The 26,442-nt window shown below is 38.9% G+C and overlaps 1 protein-coding gene across 4 annotated transcripts in view; it reads right to left on the minus strand.

Annotated features, from left to right (window-relative positions):
* Positions 1–874: 874 nt before the first annotated feature.
* Positions 875–26,442, minus strand: part of clcn5b (chloride channel, voltage-sensitive 5b) — a 56,730-nt gene continuing 31,162 nt past the window's right edge. For 3 of the 4 annotated variants that reach the window (XM_037976409.1, XM_037976410.1, XM_037976411.1), the window contains 13 exons: positions 25,482–25,669; positions 24,919–25,041; positions 23,566–23,772; positions 21,810–21,890; positions 19,881–20,115; positions 19,620–19,795; positions 18,581–18,721; positions 12,806–12,992; positions 10,541–10,683; positions 10,169–10,318; positions 9,878–9,983; positions 8,581–8,797; positions 875–4,240 (listed from right to left, as the gene is read on the minus strand). In XM_037976409.1, coding sequence (XP_037832337.1) covers positions 4,150–4,240; positions 8,581–8,797; positions 9,878–9,983; positions 10,169–10,318; positions 10,541–10,683; positions 12,806–12,992; positions 18,581–18,721; positions 19,620–19,795; positions 19,881–20,115; positions 21,810–21,890; positions 23,566–23,772; positions 24,919–25,041; positions 25,482–25,669 — 2,045 coding nt within the window. In that variant the 3' untranslated portion in view covers positions 875–4,149. The remainder of the gene's footprint in view (positions 4,241–8,580; positions 8,798–9,877; positions 9,984–10,168; positions 10,319–10,540; positions 10,684–12,805; positions 12,993–18,580; positions 18,722–19,619; positions 19,796–19,880; positions 20,116–21,809; positions 21,891–23,565; positions 23,773–24,918; positions 25,042–25,481; positions 25,670–26,442) is intronic. The other variant, XM_037976412.1, reaches the window with a different exon arrangement.

Raw genomic sequence — 26,442 nt, forward strand, 5'->3', positions numbered from 1 at the left:
AGTAACACACACACACACAAGACATGTCAACCGCCCACATACAAAAATTAATACATGTGCAAAACACCCACACACATTGGCAGACTCTTCCTCTCCATCTTCAGCCCACAAAAACTTTTCAGATATTTACTCACTGTAGGAGATGGTGAGTCACAAATGAACACATGGCACTCCAAGCAAAAACAGAGGTCATTCAACGTTCCCCAACATGAACACTTCTGCACATCTAGAACTCTACATGACACTTTCCCAGCAATCATATTTTTATTGATGAGTCCTACAAGTCATTTTCTTATTACTTAAGCGATGTTGTCCCTTGCACACAAAGATTTCTACAGATTATTTAAATCCATCCATCCATCCATCCATCTTCTTCCTCTTATCCGGGGTCGGGTCGCGGGGGTAGCAGCCTAAGCAGGGAGACCCAGACTTCCCTCTCCCCAGCCACTTGGGCCAGCTCCTCCGGGGGAATCCCAAGGCGTTCCCAGGCCAGCCGAGAAACATAGTCCCTCCAGCGTGTCCTGGGTCTTCCTCTGGCCCTCCTCCCGGTGGGACATGCCCGGAACACCTCACCAGGGAGGCGTCCAGGAGGCATGATTATTTAAATCTTCTTCCCACTTGTCTGTTGAGGAACATTCATCCATTTTCTTTACCCACTTCTCCTTTCAGGGTTGCTAGAAGCTGGTGAATATCTCCAGCAGTTACTGTGTGAGAGTTGGGTGACACTCTGGACAGATCACAAGTCCATCACAGGGATACACTGAGACAAACAACCATTCACACTTTCACTCACACATACAGACAATTTAATTTCTATATTTGATGTTTACCATGTTCCACTGTGAATAAAATATGAGTTTATGAGATTTGCAAATCATTGTCTTCAGTCTTTATTCACATTTTACACAATGTCCCAACTTTTTCATAAATTAGTTTACAATGTTTCTGGAATAACTACAATATAAAACAGGCAGCTATGTGAAGGTTTATTTCCTTTATTGCCTCATTTCCCTCTAAGAAATAAACACTGAACATGTAAATTGTGTACAAAGCAATAGTTTAACTCATATTCATCTTTAAAACCACAAGTTAATAAGGACCAGAGCTCCCATGCTCTAATGTGACAAAGATTTAGGTATTTTTTAACTTCTAGATACAGTGACTGCAAAGTTATTTTTTTTGCATCTGGACTATGCTGTAGAGTAATTGCCTTGTGTTTATAATTTAAATCAAATTAAATCATTTAAACCCTCAATAGATACGGGATTTTATTGAGCAATCTTTTAGTTATTTACACTGAGTCAGAGTGTGTGTGTGTGGGGGGGGGGGCAAAAAACCGACCACCAACAACCATCAGGCCATTTATCCAAAATAAATGAAGACTAGGCTGAAAGCATCATTTTTCTGGCAGTCACTAAAACTATAAATCATAAACGAAAGCTGAGACTAATTCAATCTGTGGGTTTGTCTCACAATGCAGCTGGAAATTGATTTACTGATAAAAGATGAGACGAAACCCTGGAGAGAGATGGAGTCAGGCAGGAATCAAATAGGATGAGAGTATAACAATGTTTGATTTGCTTTGATGCAGTAAAAATAACTTTAGACTAAGTTAAAGCTCTTCTGTGGAGCACTGCTTTGATATGTCAGTTGTATCAATCAGGATAAAACAGAAAAAAAATTGCAGCTGGTGAAGCCAAATCCCAAATACTTGATTCTGTCAAAGCACAAGTGAGCGACCTTTCAATCCAGGCCGTTTTCATGGTGAGGAGAGACAATGAAGAGCTGCTGTTGAAGGTGATAATTGTTACTTCTAAAAAGCCATTTCTTTCTGCTTTAAATTTACACACAACCATTTTAGCCAAGTCCTGCTCCTCAGGACACATGCTCTTTCAGTGTGTTCAGTCTCTAAAAGGTCAAAGGCTTTCTGAAATCAATTATGTCATCTTCTCCTGAATGTTTTTACTGGCTGCACAGAGCAGCTCTTGGCTTGATATACTAAAGTGGATGTTTGGCAAACAATCTGTGTTAATCTGGACCACAGTCTGTATATCTGGTAAACTGGAAACTGGAACGGAACGCAAAATTTAAAGCTTAAAACAATAAGAGTGACCCCTAGCTAAAGTTCATGTATGACCCAATAAAAATACACATCTGATATTTTCTTCCAGAAGTTGACTTCTGTTGATTCACATAGTTCTTACTTCGCTGATGTATGTTCAAACATAGATTTATCTCATATAATTAGCTATAAATAGATACTTCATGCTAAAAATCACCATGATTGTGTGCTGGGGAGTAGGTGGGACTTTCAGCTCTACATCTCAAGACATCATCTCCAAAATTACAACATGGCAGCACTCATAAACAAAAGATTTTTACTTCACTTTATACAATGAAAGTTGACAAAGTCTCCATCAGTCTTCATTTAGTCTTTGGTCTGGACAAATCAAAAGTTGTAATTTAAAGAAAAAGTTGAGATCTTTTGAAGTTATGTAAAAAGGTTATGAACAATTAAAATCTTATTTGTTGTAGAAAGCTCACTGAATAACCTCAGTTTGGAAAAACTGAATTTTATATTTTTCAAATGAACAAACTAAAGACCACTTTGTTCGGGGCCAAGACCAAAGTGAACTGCAGCCACTTTAAAAACAACTCCAACCGCAAATTTCTGAGCGGTTCATAATAATATATATATATAAAAATTTACAGCGCCATGAATTTTTAAAATATGTGGTTATTTACATAAATTTCTACAATGAATCACAAGCACAAATAGCAGCAGCACTTCCACTGGGAACAATGTAATACTTCTGTCAGAATAACTATATAATCGTAAACTGATAGTAAAGGTTTATAAAAAAAAGTGTCTGCATAAATAGCTAAGAAATTAAGTTTGGAGTCATTTTTAAGACTGCAACAATTCCCTTTGATCTTTATCTTGCTCAGACTAGCTGTTAGCTCATCAGTCTGGTCAGAAATAAACCAATTCTCCAAACTGAGATCATTCAAAGAAGCTAGCTACAACAGGTAAGTTATTGTTTACAACTTTTCTACAGATCCCTACTTCAAAGTATCTGAACTATTACCTAAAACTTGTTTTCTATCAATCAGACAAGTATTGCAATGTATTAAAATTGCCAAAACTTTAGCATCACCTATGACCTAATTAGCCAAATTTAGAAAAAAAACAAACTTTTAATTCAGTGAAATAGTTTAGTGAAATGAACGGTTACATAAATTACTGCATGAGTTATGCTGTATTTTTAAGCCCTTCTACTTTGACCCTCCTTATAAAAAGGCATGACATGGTGTTTTCAGCTACATGGATATGATCATTTATTTTTTGGATGAAAACTGTTGTAGTGCCAGTCTGAGTCTGTGTGGCAGTTCAGCTCTGCAGAGTTCCCAGGCTATCATACGTTTTAAACATCTATGAGGCAGCCAGACATTTCTGTAAACTTCCCAGGCTATCATGAACATCCTCATGGAAGTAAGAGATCCCTGACCCCCCTCCCCTTTCAGGAATTCTTCACAGGAGGACGAGGAAGCTGTCAGAAGAATCAGCAACCCAGCTCACCGTGTTCTGTTTAGGCTTGCCAAAATGGCTCAAGGGGATACACAAAACTACCCAAACTGCTCTACATACTCATCTACCCGTTGTCTTTATGTTCCTTCACCTTGTCTCCTCATCTCAGTGTCTGTCATGGAGGATTAGCTACCTCCCCACCTCCCATCAGTCTCAGGTGTAGCACTGAAGGAGGAAGAATCTGGGGGATATTGGAATCACAGATTTCAATCTTTTATTTCAGTCTTATGTTAAAAACTTGATGAAAACAAGACAAATGTCAAAAAGAGCAGATGTGAAATCTTTCATGGATTAGTTTTGTACCACACCCTTCTGAGGGTTCAATGTGACACTGAGGATGAGTCACTGTTACTCAGTTTTGTTTTTTTTCATTAGACTTCATTTTGGGAGACTCAAAAAAGCCTCCACTAAATTCCATTCACCAGTTTGCTTGTGCAAATGAGCCCAGATTGTCTCTGTTTACAAGAATCGAAGAGGTAAAGGTGCATTCTGTGTTTTGAGCTGGTGTGGGTTTCAGCTCTGCTGCTCAGAGCCCCGCTGAAAGCCAAGATGGCAAGGGTTCAGTTGAAGAGGATGGAGTCGGGGTCTCTGTTGGCTATCTGCGCCATGTGTTTGAGTATGTCCTTCTTAGTGATGATTCCCAGCAGCCTCCTAAAAACAGAACCAACAGAAGAGAGAAGAGTCAGGGACAAACACATTACTTCTTGGGTTTTATTATGGAGAGTTAGAGCAGCGACAGATATCAGAAACACACGTTCAGCTGAGGTCTTGCCCCAAATTTAAAACTGTGGCTCAGTTCTCTTTTTTTCAGCCCCTCAGAAACACTCAAAAACCCCAAAAAACACAGTTGTTCTTTCAAAAGGTAGACTGTCTTGACCACAAGGAGGACAAACGATGATGTACATAAAAACAGGAGAAAATTTGTATTAAAACTACAAAGGCCTGGCATTCCTTGAAGAAATGAATATTAGCCGCCACCTTTCATGCCAGACATTTAGACAAATATCATTATATGATGAGAAATGATAGAGTTATAGCTGTTTTAGTTAATTAGCTGTGGGAGCCCTCCTAAATGGGATTGACTTCAAAAGTTAATCAGCTGTAGATGTACACCCAAGTTTCATTCATATTACGTTGCCTTTAGCAGCGGGCCATAATCAGTGAACAACTTCCCTCAGCTTGGGATTTACAACTGTAGGCTCTGATATGCTGAGAGGCAGAAGAGGCAGGATATAGCAAAGATTTTTTATAATTTTTTTAGATAGTAACTAAAGAAGCAAATTTTGAACTACACATTTTTGTTTAATTGTTTAGAGCAATAGGATGTTAAAAAATAAGGAAGCAAAAACACAAGCTTGCAACCCCACTTTAGAAATTGGGGGAGCATCTGCTCTGCTGAGGGGGAGCTTATAGTTGATGCTCAATCCCCCCGAGGACGAACGAGAATGCAGCCTGTTGAATTTGACAGGTAGCCAATCAGAAAGCGCGGAGGGGATTCCGAAATGACGCAACCAAAAGTCTGGTGGGCATTGGAGATGGAGAACAGACTCGTTGATATGAGGCAACAACGCAAATGTTTGTTCAACATTTTGTGTAAGGCATATCATAACCAAAATGACAAGGAGAGGAGTTGGACCAAAATTGCTACCCCAATTTATGTACCCGGTACCTTTTCAGCCATTTCTGTTTACTCTAAATTCATGTATGGTACTGGAGGGTTCTATGGGATTTCCTGTCTGGAATCTGAATGTTCATGAGTGAAATCAGTTTGCGTGTGGTGTGTTGCTCCTGCCGTGTGGCTGGACACCACACACTGTACGATCAAACCTGTTATAGCTAAGATTTTTTATCGTCACATGTGTGGTCTCTTACGTTTTGAAAATCGATTTGACAATTTTAAAATCTTGCCGTGTGAACCAGGCATAAGATTTACCTGTGAACAGAGGCCTGTAGAATCTAAGACTGAACTCTCAGGGTTTTAGAATTTTTTGTAAACCATCACACAGCAGGTTCACCTCAATGCCCACTCCTGAGAAAATTCACAGTTGTTTTAAATGTTTTCCACATTTTTAATATTCTTACTGTAGATTATTGGACTACAATGGCTTGATAATGGATTTATCACACTTTCCAAATTAAAAGGCAGCAGCTACTTCCTTGCTGATATCTTTATTTCTTGGCACTGTGTTAATACACACCAAGCTTTTAGAGAGGTGGTCACACTCTTGATGATCAGGTAAACAAAGCTTTTGATTGGGAGTACTTGGCTACTATTTCCCATCTTAAATCCTATGGAAGTAGTAAGAATAAACATAGTTTTTTAAGACTCTTTCTGTATTTTGATTTAGGTTTTGTAGTATTTACCAGATTTACATATTTGGTAAGTTTATTTTTTTTTTATTCACATCCTTATTTTTGTCTTCTTTCAAACAACTTTTTTGTAATAATTTAGACAAAGCATCTGATTAGGTCAAAAACACTATTGCCTTCGCCAATGGCAGAATTCCACTTCAAAATTAACACAATGTGCCAAGGAAAAAAAAAAAGAAAAAAGGAAAAAAGAAAAACCACAGACTGCATGACCACAAATGCAAGTTGTTTGACAGTAAACTCCTGAGAAATGACATGATTCTACTTCCCAAGTATCTGAATTTGAGTTTTAAACACATGAGTGAGTAAAATAAGTGGGTTCATGACATCCAGAAAGAAGGCAAAGAAGAAAAATGAATTAAACATGTGACTTGTGTTAATTCTTACTGGGAGTTTATATGATTACAGCCTGTTTGACTAATTCTGCATAAGTATCATTGAATAGTGTTATTACAAACACAGAAATAAAGTCTGACATTCAGCTGTGGTGGAAAAAACGGGAAATATCTGAATGGTTACATTGTATCCAAGTAGTTACATTTTAAATGCCTGACATTACATAGCTGATGGGAGTTTAGTTCCTGGCCCAATAAACTGATCTCTTTCCAGTCATTCAGATCCAATAATACCACAAAGGAAATGCCTCCATCATATAGTCCCTGCAAATGAAATAAATTTAATACTGGCTTGAAATAAGTTTTAGGAGTAAGGCTCTTTAAAAACAGGTTTAATTTTTTACAAAAAGTATATTATTAAGGATGCCAGTGAATTCACTGACACGTTTTAACCTTTTTTTAGTTCCCATCACTATTTTCAATTTGCAACTCTTCCAGCAACTTCAGACATAACCATAAAAAAAATAAAACATCAAAATGTGCAACATGATCAGGATTTGTGTGCTAGAACTTTTGGTACCAGTATATCATACAGCAGAGAAACAAATTGCAAAAACTAGCTAAAAATTGACCTGGATTGACAATAGGATTTTGGCTAAACGTGAGAAAACCCAGCCCTCTCTGGAGTTCTGTAATCAAACACATAAAACAGTAGAAACATCATTTAAACTTTAAACAAGTCACGGAAAGTTGGAATTTGCATGTCTGAATGGGCTTTTTGATATCTTTGTTTTTGTTTATTTTGTTTTGTTTACACAATCACAATTTGACTTTTATAATTTTGAAGGGTTCTATCCTGGAACGTGACGATGCCACATGCTAACCTTTAAGCCATCTTAATTTTCCAAAGCTTTTGCAAATTACACATTTCTGACTCCCACAACCTTTACACTTCTTGTACAACTTACACATCAACGCTTGGGGATTTTTGTCTTCATTCACACAGTTCTTTCATAGCTTTAGGTATTAAGGTTTTCTTTCAAATCCCATCAGAGTGCAGAGTACATCATCCAAATTTCTTTGACTTCCATTGTACAGTGAAGGAAATAATTATTTGATCCCTTGCTGATTTTGTAAGTTTGACAAGACATGAAGAGTCTATAATTTTAGGGGTAGGTTAATTTTAACAGTGAGAGATATAATATCAAAAATAAAATCCAGACAATCACATTGTATAAATTATATACATTTATTTGCATTTTGCAGAGAGAAATAAATATTTGATCCCTGACCAACCATTATAGGTTCTGGCTCCCTCAGACCAGTTATACGCCCCTAATCAACTCATTACCTGTATTAAAGTCAGCTGTCTTAAATTGTCACCTGTATAAAAGACTCCTGTCTACAGACTCAATTATTCAGTCAGACTCTAACCTCTACAACATGGGCAAGATCAAAGAGCTGTCTAAGGATGTCATGGATATTAAGATCATAGACCTGCACAAGGCTGGAATGGGCTACAAAACCATAAGCAAGATGCTGGGTGAGAAGGAGACAACTGTTGGTGCAATAGTAAGGAAATGGAAGAAATTCAAAACGACTGTCAATCGACATCGATCTGGGGCCCCATGCAAAATCTGACCTCATAGAGTATCCTTGATCATGAGGAAGATGAGAGATCAGCCTAGAACTACACGGGGGGACTTGTTATTGATCTCAAGGCAGCTGGGACCACAGTCACCAAGAAAACCATTGGTAACACATTACACCGTAATAAATTAAAATCCTGCAGTGAGATGAGCAGATGCCTCTGCCAGTTACAGCTCAAGAATTTCATTAATACAACTTTTAGTTTTAGCACAGTGCCTGGGGCTTAATTTCTACTCTGCATTTATGTCTGTTTGTCTTGCAAAGACCACTGTCAGGCAGTGACCATCAACTTTTACAATAGTTTTATTTTTGTATTAATCAACCCTATTAACTTCCATCGTCCAAATTTGAAGCCGAAATGTTTGTTTTTTGGGCACTGGCATGTTATATTTTTGGAGCCAGGGTCTGCACACTAGGGATTTGGGGCTGAGTTGGATATATTTTTAACATGGACAAGTTTGAGGTGGTGGGGTCTAATACCTCAGTTATTTTTAGTTCAAAATTAATAAAAAAGGATTTGCTTCTTGCTAGCTGTTCTGGACCTTTGGACCTTATCAAGACACCAGATTTGGACCTTTGAATATAAAGTTTGAGACCCATTGTTTGAACATTAAGTCAGTGTGTCTTTGTTCTCACCCATTGTGTGTAACCAGACACTGGCGAAGCCCTAATTTCCTGAAAATATCCACAGTAATGTCCATGGGCGTGTGGTCAGTGACGGTGAAGGGGCTCAGGTCAAGGATGCTCCTAAGGCGGAGGAAAGGCGGAGCTTCAGGTGGCTGCAGTGGGGTGTGTTCTGTGAACACCACTAGGGAGGCGCCAACAATGCCATCCTGACGCTTCCGGGCGTTGTCTAAAACGAGACACGGTGAGAGAAAAAGGAAAAGGAGGGTTTAGAATGTTAAAAATAAGATGACTAACTACCAGGTTAGTAGAAAATTTCCAATTCTAGCTCAGATTTAGGCCTCCAGCTTCTAAGGAAAATATCTATATCCTGAGCAGCTGAATGTATAGTTGCTTTTGAGACGTCCTGAAAACAACAATAATGCAATGTTGTAGATGAATCTTTTAAACAATTCATAGATGTCTAGGCTAAAATTGGGCTAAACTGGGTCTAAGACTAAAGCTTAGAGGATGTCTTACTCAGATGGCAAATAGATGTCTACATTTAGAAGAAATTGCCATTAATTTCATATAAAAGAGTGCCACAGTCAGAAAAGAAGGTGAGCTACAAACTAAGCTAACATAAAGAAAAGGTATCAAATTAGCTTCCAACTACTCTCTTTTTACAAACAAATAATGTGAGGGTTTTTTTTTCTCTTGACATGTTGACGTTTTAGAGGAGTTTTAGGATTGGGTGGGTAAAAATAGTTCTCAGCCCTTCAGACCGCAAATCAATCTTTGCAACCTGCAATATCGTTTTGGTTTGCGCATTTTCTGGCATTTTTGCATGATTTACAGACTTTAGTTGTGTGGCTTCCATTTTTCTTAGTTGTTTGGAATATAAAGTTATGAGGGCTATACAGCTTGGGCTAAATGCATCCTAAACTTAGAGATATTTGGATCTAAATGAGAGCTAAAGTTGCATGTATTGATTCTAGTGGAAGTTAAGGGGAGAAAAAATGCCAAGAGAAGTGAGAATGAAGAAAATATTGAAGGTACAGACTAGGCAGGGAAAAGATGAGCTCAAACTCTATAAATAGCTGAGAAGGGCCTCAGATGTGGATATAAATTCTGTGCAGATTTACCAAATGCTTTAATAGTGTTGTACTAAATTTGAGGATAAATACTTTAAAAAAATATATATATTAAAAATAAAGTAACTGGTCATTTTGAGAAACAAATACAAACTAAAAAAATCTGACCTTTACATCAATAAAATTTCTACATTTTTTGAATTAAATGTCTACTCAAACATAAGGACAAATCAGACCTATTGATATGAGCAGGTCTCTTCTGAGCACAAAGCCCACCAGCCTTTGGGACTCCTGAGAGACCACCACAGGGAAACCACTATAGTGAGTGTTCTCCACCAGGTTCTAAAGGAAAGGAAAAACGGTACATTTCAGATAGAAACAAATATCAAGCTACGAAGAATAGTTTGAGTTAAGCAGTAACATAACTAGACAATTTGTAAACACAAAGTTCAATCAACATATTAAAGACTATTTCTAGCCTTTTCAGTTCAGCATGATTATGATGGATTCTATCACATTGTTGTTACCTCCACCTCCTCTACAGTCATGCCATCCTGTGTGAGCACGGCCAGCGCGGGATCCCCCCTCCTTGGCCTCATCACATCCACAGCCAGGCTGCTGTGCTCAAACTCTTCTTTTGCTTCCAGGAATGGGTAACCATTTAGTCGTATGTGAGCCTGCAGAATATCAAAGAGCTAATGTTTTAGTTGTCAGTTGAGGAAACATGCAGGGTAAATACATTCTTAGTTTACTGACAGCAATTTTGCAAAGTACACAAGAGAGCAAACAAAAACAAGGAAGTGATGTCTAACACTAATTCAGATCTGCTATCAGTCAGGCAAAAGCTCAAACACAAAGAAAGAAAAACTAATTTAAGTTAACATCAACAGACACTTCACCTCATAGATTCCCTCTCTGCCAAAGGCATCTGCCACCCATTTGCTGGTCATAGTTGCAGCCATGAGGGGAACGATGTACTCCAAACCTCCTGTCAGCTCAAACATGATAACTACTAACGACACTGTCATCCGAGTAACTCCACCTGAAGAGCCACAGGAGATTGGACAAGATCAGGATACCTGGTAATTATTGTCTGCCTTATCTGAACTCTATACAAACACAAGGGCAAATACTTATAAGAATAATCATTTAGAAAACAGATGGCACAAAGAATAACCATCAGATCTAGACAAATAAAACGCAAGTTGTGTAGAGATTAATGGTTACAGTTCGATTTCAATTATATTTTTCTAAACAACTAGTTAAAAACAGCTGGTTGTTAAAGAGATAAAACAAATTTATAAGTCAGTTAACATTTTAAAAACAAAATGGGTTCTATTCTTTCACAACTGCTCCCCAATTTTTATTGGAAAAATGTTATTTAATCATTACCACAATGGACGGCTTGGACTGCAATACATCAAAGGCTATTATATTCCAGATGCCATGGACTCACGTTCACCATGTCAGTAGTAAATTTGGCCAATCAGATGAACTCTTACTGCCTTACAAGATCACATCAGTCTGTGAAAGCCTGGCTTCTCCCTCCTCTATGTTGTTACTTTGTAGTAGCCTCATGTTGAAGCCTAAGGTTAAATTTAAACTAGATGGGTCCATTTTGTTAATTTTGATCTTGCAAACTATGCTCTAATTTTTTAAATGATGTCCTGAGAAAAGTCAGTTCATATTTCTGTATTTTGACACACAATATCTGAAAAATCTGACAAATTTACTTTTTTTAAATATTAAATAAAATTTCTTAATTTTTATTTTGACACTCCTACCTCACACATTGACTGAATGACAGACTGTTGTGAGCATGGTGATGAAAGAACAAATTACAGGCCTAGCATTCCTTGAAGGAATGCTTATCACCCATCACCTTTTAGGCCAATCTTGTGAGATCTCGAAAGATGTGTAGCACTCAGAGAATGCATTGGGGATGAGTCTCATCTATGACCGCACCAAATTTTAGCTCAATGTCTGTAAAAGTTATAGCTATTTTTGCGTTTCCTAAGGCTGCTTAGTTGTGGCAGCCATCTTAAAATTGGATTGTCAATAAATATTACAACTCTTACATGAATCTGGTTAAAAAAACAAAACGAAAAACTGTGAAGACCAGAGATTCTCCTTCCCTCCCATGTTCAGCTGTTTCTGCATGTCTGAGATGTTTCCAGGATGGACTGAACATGTAATGTTAATCCTCTTTGCAAGTTTAATCTCTACATGCTTGTAATACCACCACACAGAGGCACAAACAAAACATCCCATTCAAATGTCCAAACAGCTGCCTGCTTGCTTTCATCACTGGAGGAAACACTCCAGGAACAGTACATTTTGCCACAACACAAACCTCCTAAAAGTTTGTTGAAGTGACTGTCATTTCCAAATGTCATAATGAAGTAAGCAAATATAGAAATATTAAAAGCAATAATAGCTGTCAAAACACACAATTTTTAAACTTTTCTTATTTGAATTATTTGTATATTTGTATCATCTATGATAAAAATTACTAAATATGCATCATTCACGAACAAAAGTCTACTGCAGAATGTATAGTAAATGAGAGGACTCAGCAAAGTCAAATTTTGTTGCCAACAATTACAAGTTGTTTGTTTACATTTGAACACTGATGAGTACACTTCAGACAGTCTTGGTGTGTAACAAATTTTGAGTCAGTAAAATAATCCCCGGATGTAAACTAAGTCAGAGGAAGAACAATGGAATCAAAGATGCCAGATCTAAAGCAAAAAGGTAACGTTCTTTTCACTTCTTCTGAAAAGAAACAGCAATTAAAGTCTGTAAGGACGAGAGTTGACTGAAAAAGTCATTTTGGTGGAGGAAATGGAGCAATGGAGAACGTCAAAACAAAAAATGGGCTAACTCTTAAGGGAGAATTTCTGTAACTGATTGCCAAATTTAGTTGTGAACAAAGGCAAGGAATATTTTGCTTTCTAACGCAATTTTTACAAAAACCCTGATGAGTTTGAGTTACAATTTCTACAACATTAAATGGTTGTTTGGGGATTAATGTGTCAGAAGCATAAAATTTCAAATCAAAAGCATTGAAAAATTCCACAATTTGATAGCTATTTTGACCTTAAAAGTACATATTTTTTAAAGATTATTTAACCTGCAAATAATTGTGGAAATCACTGTCTCACCTAAACAAGCAGCAGCTCCAACCATGGCATAAAGCCCTGGAGTGATGCAGTCTGCTCCTGGGGAGCACCACCCTCTGAAGATGAGCCAATCATGGTTGTAGTAAGCCAGCTGCTCCATGCCTACGCCCAGCAGTCTACCAGCTATTGCTCCCACTGCCATGCTGGGGATAAAGAGACCAGAGGGAACCTGGAGGAGAGGAGACAATTGGTTTACAATCTGTAAATGTCAGTTTCCTCCAACAACAAATAACACAGGAAAAAAAACAAAAAAACAGTAATGCTGAAGATTTAAAAGCAAAAGTGTTAACATAAATCTAAAAGAGACCTGTTTTTATGATTAGAACATTATTTTATTCTCTTGAAAATCTGTTTTTAGTTATTCTTCATGTAATAATCAAGAAAATTAAAATTCAGTTCAGAATCTTAGGTGTCAAACTTCTCAGTGAATTGTTACTTTATCGTGGTGGAGGAGTTTGTGTGCCTGAATGATCCTGGAGCTATGATGTTGGGGGCAGTTGCCCCAAGCAGGGTCCCCCAAGACAGATTGGTCCTAGATCACAGGCCAGACAAAGTATTTCAAAAACACTTGTATGAACAAAAGACAGCAAGAAACTAGATGCCCCTTGCCCAGATGAGTTACATGGGTTTGCCTTACTGTAGGCCCACCACCTGTTGGAGGGGCCATACTTGTCAAGTGCATAGTGCTAGGGGCAGCAGCTGGAGGTGAGGTGCCTCAGAGCTTTGACCCAAGCTTACCATAGCTGGCTCGTGAGAAATGTAATGTCTGAGAAATGTATGTGAGAAATGTAATGTAATGGGGCTAGGAGCCTGAAATTGTGCGTGAAATTGAGAGATACTGACTAGGTAAAGTCGAGCTCATCTCAATGCACAGTTTGGGTTTGTGTTCAATCTTCTTGAGAGGGGCTGAACCTATTCTACTCTGGAGTTGCCAATGGTGAGAGGCCCCAGGCTAGTGTTGGGCTACTTGTAGGACCCCAGCTTGGTTCTTGTGTGTTGGAATTTTTTCCCTGGTAAATGAAAGAATAGCTTCCATGCATCTTCAGGTGGGGGGAGGAGACAGGCTCTGACTTGTTTGTCCCTATGTGCTGAACTGCAGTTCAAAGTACTCAGCCTTCTTAGAGTCCTTAGAGGGGATGCTAGAAGGTGCTCCAGCTGGGGATTCTATCATTCTGCTGGGAGACATCAATGCCCTGGGTAACGACAATAACTTGGACAGGTATGATTGGGAGGAATGGCCTCTGAACCAGAGTGGTGTTCTGTTATTGGATTTCTGTGCTAGTCACTGTTTGTCTATAACACACACACTATGTTCGAACAGAAGGGTGTCCATAAGTGCACATGGCACCTGGACACCCTAAGCTAGACTTTGTAGTTGTGTCATTTGATCTGGAGCTGTATGTTTTGGACACTCTGGTGAAGAGAGAAGCAGAGCTGTCAACTAATCACCACCTGGTGGTGAGAAGGATCAGATGGTGGGGGACACACCTGGTAGGTCCAAATGGGTAATTAGTCTGTACTTATATAACACCATTCTAGCCAATCAGGCCACTCAAAGTGCCCTCATTTACCCATCCACACACACATTCATATAGCACTGAATCTCTACAAAGCTAATCTGAATAAATCATTCTATGGAGACTAATCAGTCTCTTATATCAATGGGGCACACATAGGAGGAAATGAGGGGCTCATTGTCTTGCCCAGGGACACTTTGACATGTGACTCCTGCCAGGAATCTAACCTTCAACTTTTTCATTGGAGGACGACTTCTCTAACCACTGAGCCACAGCAACCCAAAAGTAGTGAGGGTTTGCTGGGAATGCCTGGCAAAAGAACCTGTCAGAAAGATCTTCAACTCACATCTACGGCAGAGCTGTGCATCCCAGCTGCATCCCAGGTGAGGTGGGGGACACTGAGTCTGAAAGGGCCATGTTCCACACCGCTATTGTCAAGCTAGCTGCCCTGAGCTGTGGCTGTAAGGTTGTTGGTGCCTCTTGTGGTGGCCATCCTCAAACCCAGTGGTGGACTACCCCGGGTGAGAGGAGCCATCAAGCTGAAGAAGGTATTCCTATCAGACCTTGTTAGCTGGTAGGACTCCAGAGGCAGCTGAAGGGTACCGGCAGGCGAAGGGAGTTTCAGCCATGGCTATTGCTAAGGTAAAGGCTCAGGTGTGGGAGGAGTTCAGTGAGGTCTTGGATAAAGACTAGATCGACTCTTGACTTTGGCAAACCATCAAGTGACTGAGGTCAGGGAAGCAGCACTTTACTAATGCTGTGTATAGTGGAGGTCATGTGTTGCTGATCTCAATCAGTGATGTCATCGAGCAGTGGAAGGAATGCTTTGAGGACCTTACCTAGTCTACATGCATTTTGTGGAATTGGAGAAGACATTCGACTGTATTCCTCGTGGTGCCCTATGTGGGGTCCGTTGTTAAGGTCCATTCAGTCCCTGTACAAACAGTGCAAGAGTCTGGTTTGCTCTGCCGGCAGTAAGGCCCAGTCCCAATACTCACACTACACCCTACGCCCCTCTACGAAGCGTGTACTCAGTTGAAGTGCACAGAAGGGTTTGTGTGTGCAGGTTACAAGCATGCAAAAACTGGAGAATTGGGACAGTACAGGTTACGTCATCGACATGCGCCTCTGCATCATAACTGCAACATCCGACAGGTCCCTGTTTTGGTGTTTTAAGAAGGTGCCAGTACGATTTTTAAAGTACAGTTTAGGTATTTTTGCTTTCCAAAGTCATTGCAGGAGATATTTGGCTGTTCAAATGTGTTTTGTTATGATTTGTTGAATACAGACCAAAGTTTGATAGTATTCACACATGTACAGCAGAGTGAAACAATAATTATTTCAATACTTTACATTTAAAAACTGCTTTTTTGTGACAGACGCAGCTTGCGCTGTCACCACTGCCTTATTTCTGCCATTTAGTTCAAAACCCTTTTATTGTCAATAAAGATAATAATAAAAAAAATCAAAATGTCACATGCAGCGATGAATTGTGGGTAAATACTTTGCCAAAGTCCTCCTGTATGCAGGCTTAGCTGAAGGGCTGATGTAGTACACAAAGGGGGCAGGCCTAAAGAGCACTCCGGAGAATTGGGAAACACTACGCATTCAAACACTTCAGCATGAACACGCATTTGAAGGACACGAGGGTGGAACGAGGGTGCAAGTGCGAGTATTGGGACCGGGCCTAAGTCAGACCTCTTCAGGGTGAGAGTTGGACTTAGCCGAGGCTGCCCATCGTCACAGATTCTGTACATGACTTTTAGTGACAGAAATTCTCCGTGGGCCCAGGGGGCGGAAGAGGTCTGGTTTGATGGCCTCAGGATTCTGTCTCTGTTATTTGCAAATTATGTAGTCCTGGTGGCGTCATCACGCCAAGATTTCCAGCCCTCACTGGAGCAGTTCCCAGCTGTGTGAAGCAGCTAGGCCACACTCAGTCCTCAGTTGAAAAAGGGTGGACTCTTTCCAGGTTGGGAATGAGGTGCTGCCTCAGGTGAAGGAGTATCTTGGGGTCTTGTTTACAAGTGAAAGAAGAATGGAGTATGAGACCAACAGATGGATCAGTGCAGCTTCGGCAGTATTGCGTGAAGAGGGAGCTGAGCTGTAACGCAAAACTTTCTGGTTACTGGTCGGTCTACGGTCCTACCCTCACCTAATCCTTGGGTAGTGACTGAGAGTTTGATTAAAGTTGCAGGTGGTTGGAATTAATTTTTTTCCACAGGGTAGCTGGGCTCTCCCTCAGACATAAGGTGAGAAGTTCGGTTATCTGGGAGAGTCTCAGAGTAGAGCTGCTGCTCCTCCACATCAAGAGAAGCCAGTTGAGGTGGTTCTGGCATCTGCTAAGGATTCCCCCTAGACCCCAGGGAGGTGTTCTGGGCATGTCCAAATGAGAGGAGACCCCGGGGTAGACCCAGGATACACTGTAGGGACCATGTCTCTCGGCTGGCCTGGGAATGCTTTGACATTCTCCCAGAACACCTGGAAGAGGTGGCTGTGGAAAAAGATGTCTGTGCTTCCCAGACATAGTGAAAGAAAAGGAAAAAAAGAAAAAGCATAGCCAATGGCCTAGTCAGTATTGTTAATTAACTACAACCTTTCAAATTTTGAAAGGCGCTAATGCAGCAACTACATGAAATTCTATAATTCTATAAATCCTGAAAATAATTTGGCATAATAGCATTTTGATGTATAAACTATAACAGGGTAAAACACACACACACACATATATATATATATAAAATGTTAAAGCTGCTGTTAATGACAGCACTCATAATAAGAGGCTGTCATAATTACAAATTAGAAAGTAAGCCTCAAACAAACAGTTACTGTACAAAATATGTAAGTTGTATTGAAAAAAATTCCTAAACCTTAAGTGGCAGAAGTGTCTGGTCACATGACAATTTATGTGTCTACAGTGTTTTATGTAGGACAGTGATTCCAAACCATGATCCTAGAGGAACACCATCCTGTTTTTATTGTTGTCCTGCTCTTCAGCAGGTTGTCAAGTTCTGCAGAAGCCTGTTATTCATTCACTCATTCAAATTAGGTGTCTCGAAGCAGGGAAACAACTAAAGCATGCTGGATTATGTTCTTTGAGGACCAGGGTTGGCAACCACTGATGTAGGAGATATGACAAATTAAAAATACCTTTCACTTCCTGTTTTGAAGATAATTTTTTGAGCTCAGATACAATGGAAGTCAATGAGACTTTGGATGTGTGCACTCTGAGGGGATTTAAAAAGAAAATTCCTAAAGCAGTGAGGCATACTGGGTTAAAAAAGACAAAAATGCCTGTTTTGATGTAAAATTTACGTTTGTATCAAATAAGACTTACAGGAGTTGGAAGAGTTTGATTTAAAAATTGTTGGAAAGTTCAGATAGCTCAAAAGGTGTGACATCATTGCACTCCAAGTTGAACATTTTGTGGTAAAAGCTTCAAAAATGATAAAACTGATTGTGCAAACACTAAATAGGACACCAAAGTGTTAGTTAAGTTATGTAAAGTCCAATTTTCTACGAGCTTTTAAAATTTTGAAGGATGTTTCTTTTTTTAATTTTGTCTAAGCTACAGAACTCCAAAGAGGGCTGGGTTTTCTCACTTATTTCACTAAAACCCCACTGTTGTGTTTCCACCTTACGGTGTACTGCTACCAAAGGTCATAGCTCATTATTCCTGACCGGGCCACATGTTCTGATGTATTTTCATGTTTGGGTTTTTCCAAAGCTGCAGGGGGAGTTGGTCATTTAAAATTGTGATGAAAAGCAAGTAATGGCTTAATAGTAAGTCTTCCAATGCTTATGCATTGGCACCTTTAACTGCTGAGTAATCCCATGTTTTTTTTTTTTTTCTTTTACCTGAAGCTTGATCTTCCAATGAGAGAAATGATGGTGACTCATTACTGTGAGTCACAGTATATAACAAGAAACATTCAGAGTTTCAGTCACTTCATCTGAGCTGTTGTTTTCGATCAACACAGGAACACAGGCAGCATATTTGTTCAAATGTGGCTGCAGACATATTAAAAGACAGCTGTCTCTCTGGAGCATTTTTACATACTCCACCACATACACCACAGTGTCTACAGAGAATTGTGCTTACAACAAAAATAAAGCATAAACTGCCTTTTGAGGTCCAATAGAAGATGGAAGTGTTGCTGCTTTTCTTTAAACTCAAGTTGAAATATGACAGTAAAGGTGTTTAAAATAATTAGAGAAACAGTGTGGATGCTCCTAAACTAACCTTCATGCCAAAGGTAATCACAGTGATCAGCATCTTGAAGATCAGAGCCAGGGCCAGCTGCCACAGAGCTGTGTAGAGACCTTCTCCAGCCGGCCGGTCTGCCAGGCTGTTCCCTACACCTGTTTCTGACACATTGGCTGGCTGCAAGAGAGTGAGAGAGGAACAGAAGGATTATTAAAAATATACAAACCAAATAAAAACAGGAAGAAGAAACAAACAATAAAAAGGTAAAAGTTACATGGTTGTTTGGCTTCATTTGTCCTGCCTATCATGTTTTTGCATGTCTGTTTGCGTGTGTGTGTCTGTCTGCAAAATGTTTCATAAACCACTAGATAAACTTTTACGAAACTGTCAGGAAATAATCACTGGATCTACATCCACAACTATTGAAGGCATTCCAATTCAAGATGGCTGCCACTGCCAACTGACCTTTGAAAACAGAAAAACAGCTATAATTCAATTGATTTTACAGATATTGAGCTAAGATTTGGTGTAATCGTATCTGAGATTTATTCACATTATCACATACTCACATGTTACTTTTTGCATAACATCATTACCTAAAACTTTAGCATTGATTGTTGAAGTGAAACGTTTTTGTCTGTTAGCAAAATACCATCTCATGAAAGACTGAAAAGATTTTATTGAAATTTTCAGAAAGTAATCATTGGCCGTACATCTCCATATGATCAGATAGCTTTCACAGGTATACAACATTAGCAAACACAAAAGTGACTATAATGTAGTCAGTTTTACAGATTGATGTGGTAGTAGCTGAGAGTCATTAAAAACACAAAACTCTGAAATTGCTGCATTAAAAATATTGTTATGTGCAATCTCATGTGATATTATGAGATATCATGCTCAGTCTACTATTGGGTTTCTAATTATATATATTATAGTTCACCAAAACAGCTACAACTCTGTCATTTTTCAACATAAATGATCTTAATCTAAAACACTAACAGGAAAGGCAGCGAGCATTATGAATTCCTTCCTTTAATTGATTTCATTTATAAATAATAAACTGGATACTGACCTGTTTGTAGCCACAGAGCTGAGAGGAGTCCAGCAGTGAGCAGTCATTGAACAGCTCAGAAATGAGCTCTGCTCCGCTCATCCTGGTGTAACTGTTTGGGTAGGCCAGCAGAGCGGTTAAGGCAGCAACCACCAGCACCTCGATGATGGGGTAGTGCCCAAGGCGGGTGGATTTACCTGCCAGGTTCAGATGAAAACTGATTAAAACACACATGTACAAAAGAAATCTAAATGTTCCAACAGTTTGTAGATTAATACTCACGTCTCCTGCACCATGCAATGTTGGCCTTGATAAACAGCACCCCCCAGAGACCTCCGAAGATCCCCAACAGAATGAAAGGAGCCAGCTCTATCAAGTGCCATGGGGCATGAAACTCCACATAGAACAGAACCAGGCGGCTGTTTCCGAATGGGTTGATGGAGCGCAGAGTGAAAGCGGCCACCAGGGCAGCGAAGAAGGAACGCCAAAGGGTCTTCAGGGGGAAGTAGTAACTCACCTTAGAGAGGGTAGAGGGACATACAGTATTCAAACTGAGAAGAGGATCATGAAGAAACCCTCAGAAAATTTGGGAAATAGAAAGCCAACAGTAGACTGAAATTATTAAATTATTAAATTAAAAGAGATGTTTTAATACTAAAAGAATATTATTTCAGCTGCTTCTTTTAGGGGTCTCCACAGCAATCATCGCCTTCATTTCCCCTTATCCCAGCACTCATCTTTCACACTATTCCTTCTACCCTACATCCATAAACTTTCTGTGGTCTTCCTCCTTTTCTCTTCTCTGGCTGCTCCATATTCAACATCCTTTGTCCCTGCTCTGCACATGTCAAAACCAGCTCAGACTCTAACTTTGTCTCTAAACTGCTCAACCGGAGTTGTCCTTCCAATGTACTCTTTTCTAATCCTTTCCATTTTAGTCACTCCTAATGAAAATTCCAACAACATCATCTCCACCACTTTCAGTTCTGCCTCCTGTCTTTGGGGTAATTCCACCGTCTCCAAATCAAACATCATAGCAGGTCAAACTACATTCTTTTAAACCTTCCCTTTCACTCTTGCAGCTCCTGCTGTGACAAATTTCCACCACATTTCTCTCCATCCGCTAAACCCTGCTGCCCTCTTCTTCACGTCTCTTGTTGCTCTTGCTTTGGATGGCTGACCCTAGGTACCTAAACTTATCCAAACATCTACATCTAAAGCTCAACTGTTCCACCCATCTCCTTACCCATGCACTTGTGTTTTGTCTTGCTTCTACTGGTTTTCATTCCTTTCCTCTGCAGAGCATATCTCCACATCTCCAGACTAAATTCCACCTGCTCCCTACTCTCACAACTGATCAGTGTCGTCTGCAAAGACCATAGTCCACGGAGGACTCCTGTCTGACCTCATCCCTCAAACTGTCCACCATTACTGCAAATAAAAAGAGGTTTAGATTTGATCCCTGATGTAATCCTCCCATATAATTATGGTATGGCTTATCAATTTTATCTGTCTACAGTTGTTGCTCTGCACATCTGTCTTGTTTTTAAAAATTAGCACTAGTACATTTGGCATCCTCTCACTCTCCAAAACTGTGTTAAACAATCTAATTAAAAAGTCTACTGCCTTCTATCGTCGACATTTCCATACATACATTCCAAATAAATGCATAAAAAAAGGAATTATTTGATTAGTTACTAATTAAAATGTTAAAGCACAAAAAACATAAAAAAACACTTATTGTTAAATCAACAATTAAATCCTGGCTTGTCTCTCCCTTTGGAGTTCTTGTCATTTAACACTGAGAGATGCCAAAAACACATTTTGCTTTCCAAACTAAACAAACCAAACATCTTTTCACAGTTTATTAAATCTCAATTAGCTGCCAGCATTGTGTCCATTCCAGTATAAATTCATGTTCTCAAAAAATATATAAATAAATACACAAAAGGACTAAAACAAATCAAAGAAAATTTTCTGACTGGCTGTATCATCTGGTGGTGATAAAACTACTGAAACTTTTATTGTTGTTTGAATGGAGGACAATCAGGATATTTTTTTGAGATCCTCGTGTGCTGGTTTCAGTTTAATGAAATACTTCTATTTTTTAAGTACCTTGAGTGGACATTTAGATGGTAAGAATTAGTTTTATTTAGTGTTAAAACTGATAATATAATCAGTTCTCAGTAAATGAGTACAACTACTAGTCACCTCCTCAAGACTGAACAGGACTCCTCCGATTGGAGCACCAAAAGCCACAGACACTCCAACTGCTGCTGCTGCTGATAAAACCTACAAAAAACAAACAGTACTGTATTAAAAGAGGACTTAGATTTATAAAAATAAAACAGCATCAAATTTCTTACTCAAAATGTAAAAAGCGCAATTTTTTAGTGACAAACCAATTGCAGCTATCCTGGCTAAATTTCAAAATCTGACTCTTGTAAAACTGTGACATGTTGATTCTGACTTTAGTTGATTTACTCAGTAAAACTTTCACACCAAAGATGTGCGACTGCTAGTGGAATAAGCTCATTAGCTATAGTGTGTTCATAAACCCCAAAACACAAATGATTTTGAGCAGTTTTTATTAACATCTTAATAACTTAATTTTAAAATTCAAATAATAATTATGTGACAAATATATTTTCCCAAATTAATTTATTCATTTTAATCTTTGAAAAGCTGGAATATTGAAAACCATCAGGCTAAAGAAAAACAAAAAGGTTTGCCCACCGAACAAACATCAAACTCAAAAACATTTGTTCTAGACTGACATGTAAAAAGAAAAATGCATAAAAGTTTCTGCATTTGAGAGCCTGTAAGTCAAACATTTTTTTTTGTTTTAACAATTATGCAAAATAGTTGTAACTGATGCAAAAGTTTGAGAATGTATGCTTCTATTAAAATAAATAAAAAGGACCCCATATTCTATACTTTTGCTTTCGAACACTTTTGCTCTATTAAGATTTTTCAAATATTTTTTCTATATTTGAAGTTTATTTCCACCCAAAATGTTTACAGAAATGTTCTATGTTTTCCTGTTAAATGAAGGTTAAAAAAAAGAGCATAAACAAGAAATAGCTGTAGAATTTCCAGTAGAATGGCTGTATGTTAATCTTGATGTATTTTGGTTTGGGTGATTCTCCACAATACAATCTTAATGGGGGGAACAAAGAAAAACCATAAGGCTAAATTTAAAGGAGAAGTAAACAAATCTGCTTCCGCCGACGTAGTTGCGAGACAATCTTTTTCGCATGGACATTTTAAACTCAAGAAACTGCAGCACAGAACTCCTAGTCATCTCACAATGCTTTCATGTTAAGTAAAAAACTCATGGGAGGAGATAACACAATTATTGTGTACAGAGGAGACCGTCAGTCAGAAATAGTGTTTGTTTCTTTGTAACATGGACCCCAGTAGGAAGAAATAGCAGTGCTGGAACAGATTTCTCTCCACCAGGTTCTGCAGTCTTCATTTCCTGTACCTGCAGTTTGTCATGAAGAGACTGCCACTGTTCCGAAAGTCGTCTCCTCCGTGCACAATAGTTGTGCTATCTCCTTCCATGAGTTATTTTCACCATTTGACTATTCTTTATAAGTTTTACTGGAACAGTTGTAAAGATGGCTGTATTTTTTAAACAGCCTCAGCCAGCTGCTCCTCACAGCACAACAGGCAGCTTCTGAAAGTGGAGCAGTTGAAGCGTAATGACATCATTGCAGTTCACCTGCTTTCCACATTAACACGTTCACAACAAAGTTCCGACAAATCATACAATAACTGACGCATACCGCCGGGAAGAAAAAGTTCTGCTCAGACCTTGCGTCCAGATCAAGCTCTCAGAGCTTGTGCCATAACAAAATCAAGTAATCTTCATCTCGCAACTACACCAGCAAGAATAGGTTTCTTCACTTCTCGCAGAGTTTGAAACTAACTTTAGTATCTGATGCCTGCTACCTTTGCCTACCTCTCGTCTCTTGGCCTCATTTTTTCGGTATTTGGTGAACAGATGACAGAGGATATTAGCACAGCAACAGGCGACATGGACCAAAGGGCCCTCCTTCCCTAAACTGAGCCCCGAGGAGACGGCTAAAACCAGGGTAATGGTCTTAATGATCAGAGTCCACTTCCCCAGGTAGCCACGGATAATAAACCCGCTAAGGATTGTTTTAATCTGAAAAACAGACAAGAAGAGGAAAGAAGCTGAGGTTTGTAGTCTATGAATTAACATTTTTCCATCTTAAAAAGACTAAGGATATGTTTAGAGTTAGAGAGGAATCATGTTAGATATATTTGCTTGTGCTCACTCTCTTTCATTCAATAACAATAAAAATGTTTGTTTTCTTTCAACTAAACTACTAATCTCTTGTGCATTGGCCTGCTGATCTGTGTCTGACCTTTAAGAGATGAGACTGTCAGGAGAAAATCATCTAGGTTTCATGAAACTGAAAAGTTCAGAGTCAGAGGGTTGATGTTTGTGTATGCGGAGGATAGTTTTGTTTGTGTGGAAAACTCAAGTGTAAGCAAATTTCCAGCTTTTTACTTCCTCATGAATGTCAACTGAAAAAAACAGATCAAACCAAAACGTAAACACTGAAAAAAGAACAGTGGAGAGGTAAAATTAAATAAACAATTGAGACTGGATGTTGAAGGAGGAAAGAACTGGACACAAACTGGGGAAAAGAAAAGAAAGTAAAACATAAATCAATATACCTGTGGTCCCTATTATAACTAATAAAAGTTTAAAAAAAAGATTGCATCAGTTACTTCAAACAACTGGATTTCAGCTTCTTGTTTAAACATGTAACATGTTGTCTTTGTGGCTTTTACTCTAATAAATAAAAACAGAAAAGACTTAACCTCCTGAGACTCAAGTTTTTGTGTGGTGTGCATTTTTTCAATGCAATGAGCTCGTATGAGGACGCAGGGTCTCAGGAGGACTAAAGAACTAACACATATCACCCACCACCTTTCATGCATTAGTTTTAAAAAAAGTCATGTACAATCTCATGCAATATCAATCTGTTAGTGTCTGTGTCTTGACTGAGCTATAGCTATTTTTGTGTTTGGTAATGTTGATTCGCTGTGGCAGCCATCTTGAACTGGGTTGACTCCAAAACTAAATCTGTTGAAGATGTACATTCAATGATTTTTTCTGAAAGTTGCAAAATATTCTGTCCAGTGGCTCAGCAGGAGATAAAATCAGCACTTTTTCTGATGCTTAAAGTTGAGCTTATTATACAGGACAATGTCATCATTAAAAATAAATACAGAATCAAAAAAAAGAAAGAAAACTTTGGTACTTTGGGTGAACTCTCACCTCTGGTATTCCTGATCCACATGCATATGGAGCGAAGGCCCTGACCAGAATGACAGCCAAGAACGAGAAGAGCAATGCCCAAAATATGTACATCAGGTAGTTCACTATGTAGGCAAATGCTCCCTGCATAGATGAAAAAAGAAAGCAGCAAGTAAAAGATGGAACTCCTCAGTGTCCCCCTCCAATAAAAGAATGGAACCTAAATTTAAATGTACACAGAAATTTAGTTTCCTTTGGACAAAACCCAAAATAAGTAATGATGTTTTTTTTCTTGATAATGATATCTTCCAGCCAGAAGATGGAGCCCAATCTTCACAACAACTAATGTTAGACGTCAACATGCAGCAGCATATGTGGGAGAATGAAAATTATTAACTGTTTGTGAAAAATACAAAAATCTGGAAACATGTTCAAAATTTACATTTAGTAATCAAAAATTTACAAATTTCCAGTTCCGGTTGGCCAGTACTGAAAAATGTTCCTTCTACTCTTACTATGAATTTAGTCTGTCTTTTTTGTTTTGTGTTTAAAAAAAACAAAACAAACGAAAACACAAAACCAACCTCTGAGGTTCCTGTAATGAGTTCGGCCCAACTCTGCCACTGAGGACACCGGTCTCTCTCCTGGAACGTTGTCTCGTTGGACGTCCAGCAGCAGTGCTCATGGTTGAACCAGAACCCAATGAGACACACCCCTCCTTTCAGGTCTGTGAGCCAGTGGGCTGCAATGTCGATGCCACCAGCAAGAGCACCTGGAGAGGAGAGGAGAGGAGGGAAAATGGAATCACTCAAATTTGAGAAACAAAAATGATAGAATCACTCTGTAATTTGTAGTTGAAGTTGAAACTAAAGGAGAGGATTATGAAACTTCATCAAGAAGGTAAATCATCATGAAATGTTGCAAAAGCTGTTTGTTGTTATCAGTCAGCTGTGCCTAAAATTAATTTATTTCATTCATCTGGAGTACTTTCTTTAAGCTTACTACTTATAATGAGCTTAAACAAAATAATCCGGCACGACAGATCATTGGTTAGCCCTGTTGCCTCACAGCAAGAAGGTCCTGGGTTCAAACCCCGGGTTTAACCTGAGGGCTTTCTGTGTGGAGTTTGCATGTTCTCCTCATGTTTGTGTGTGTGTGCTCCAGTTTCCTCCCACAGGCTAAAAACATGCATGTTAGGCTGCCTTCAGGCTCAGGCCTCCCTTGAAAAAGAGATCTGTGATCTCAGTGGGACTTGCCTGGTTAAATAAAGGTTAAAATAATGACATTAAAAATCTTATTAATTTCCAGGTTGTAAGGAAACAAAATAGATGGAATACCAAGAGTGTTAATACTTTTGTAACCCACTGGATGACATACTGTATGTTCAAAAAAATTAAAAAACAAAAACAACTGGACTTCTATTCTGTAGCTGAAGACGTTTCGCTTCTCATCCGAGGAGCTTTCTCAATTCAGAAATAGAGAGTGTGGAGTTGAGCTTTTAAAGCTGAGATGTGATGTAAGCTGGATTGCTTGCAAATTGTTCTC

The sequence above is a fragment of the Kryptolebias marmoratus genome, linkage group LG7 (genome assembly GCF_001649575.2).
Source record: "Kryptolebias marmoratus isolate JLee-2015 linkage group LG7, ASM164957v2, whole genome shotgun sequence".
Taxonomy (NCBI): domain Eukaryota; kingdom Metazoa; phylum Chordata; class Actinopteri; order Cyprinodontiformes; family Rivulidae; genus Kryptolebias; species Kryptolebias marmoratus.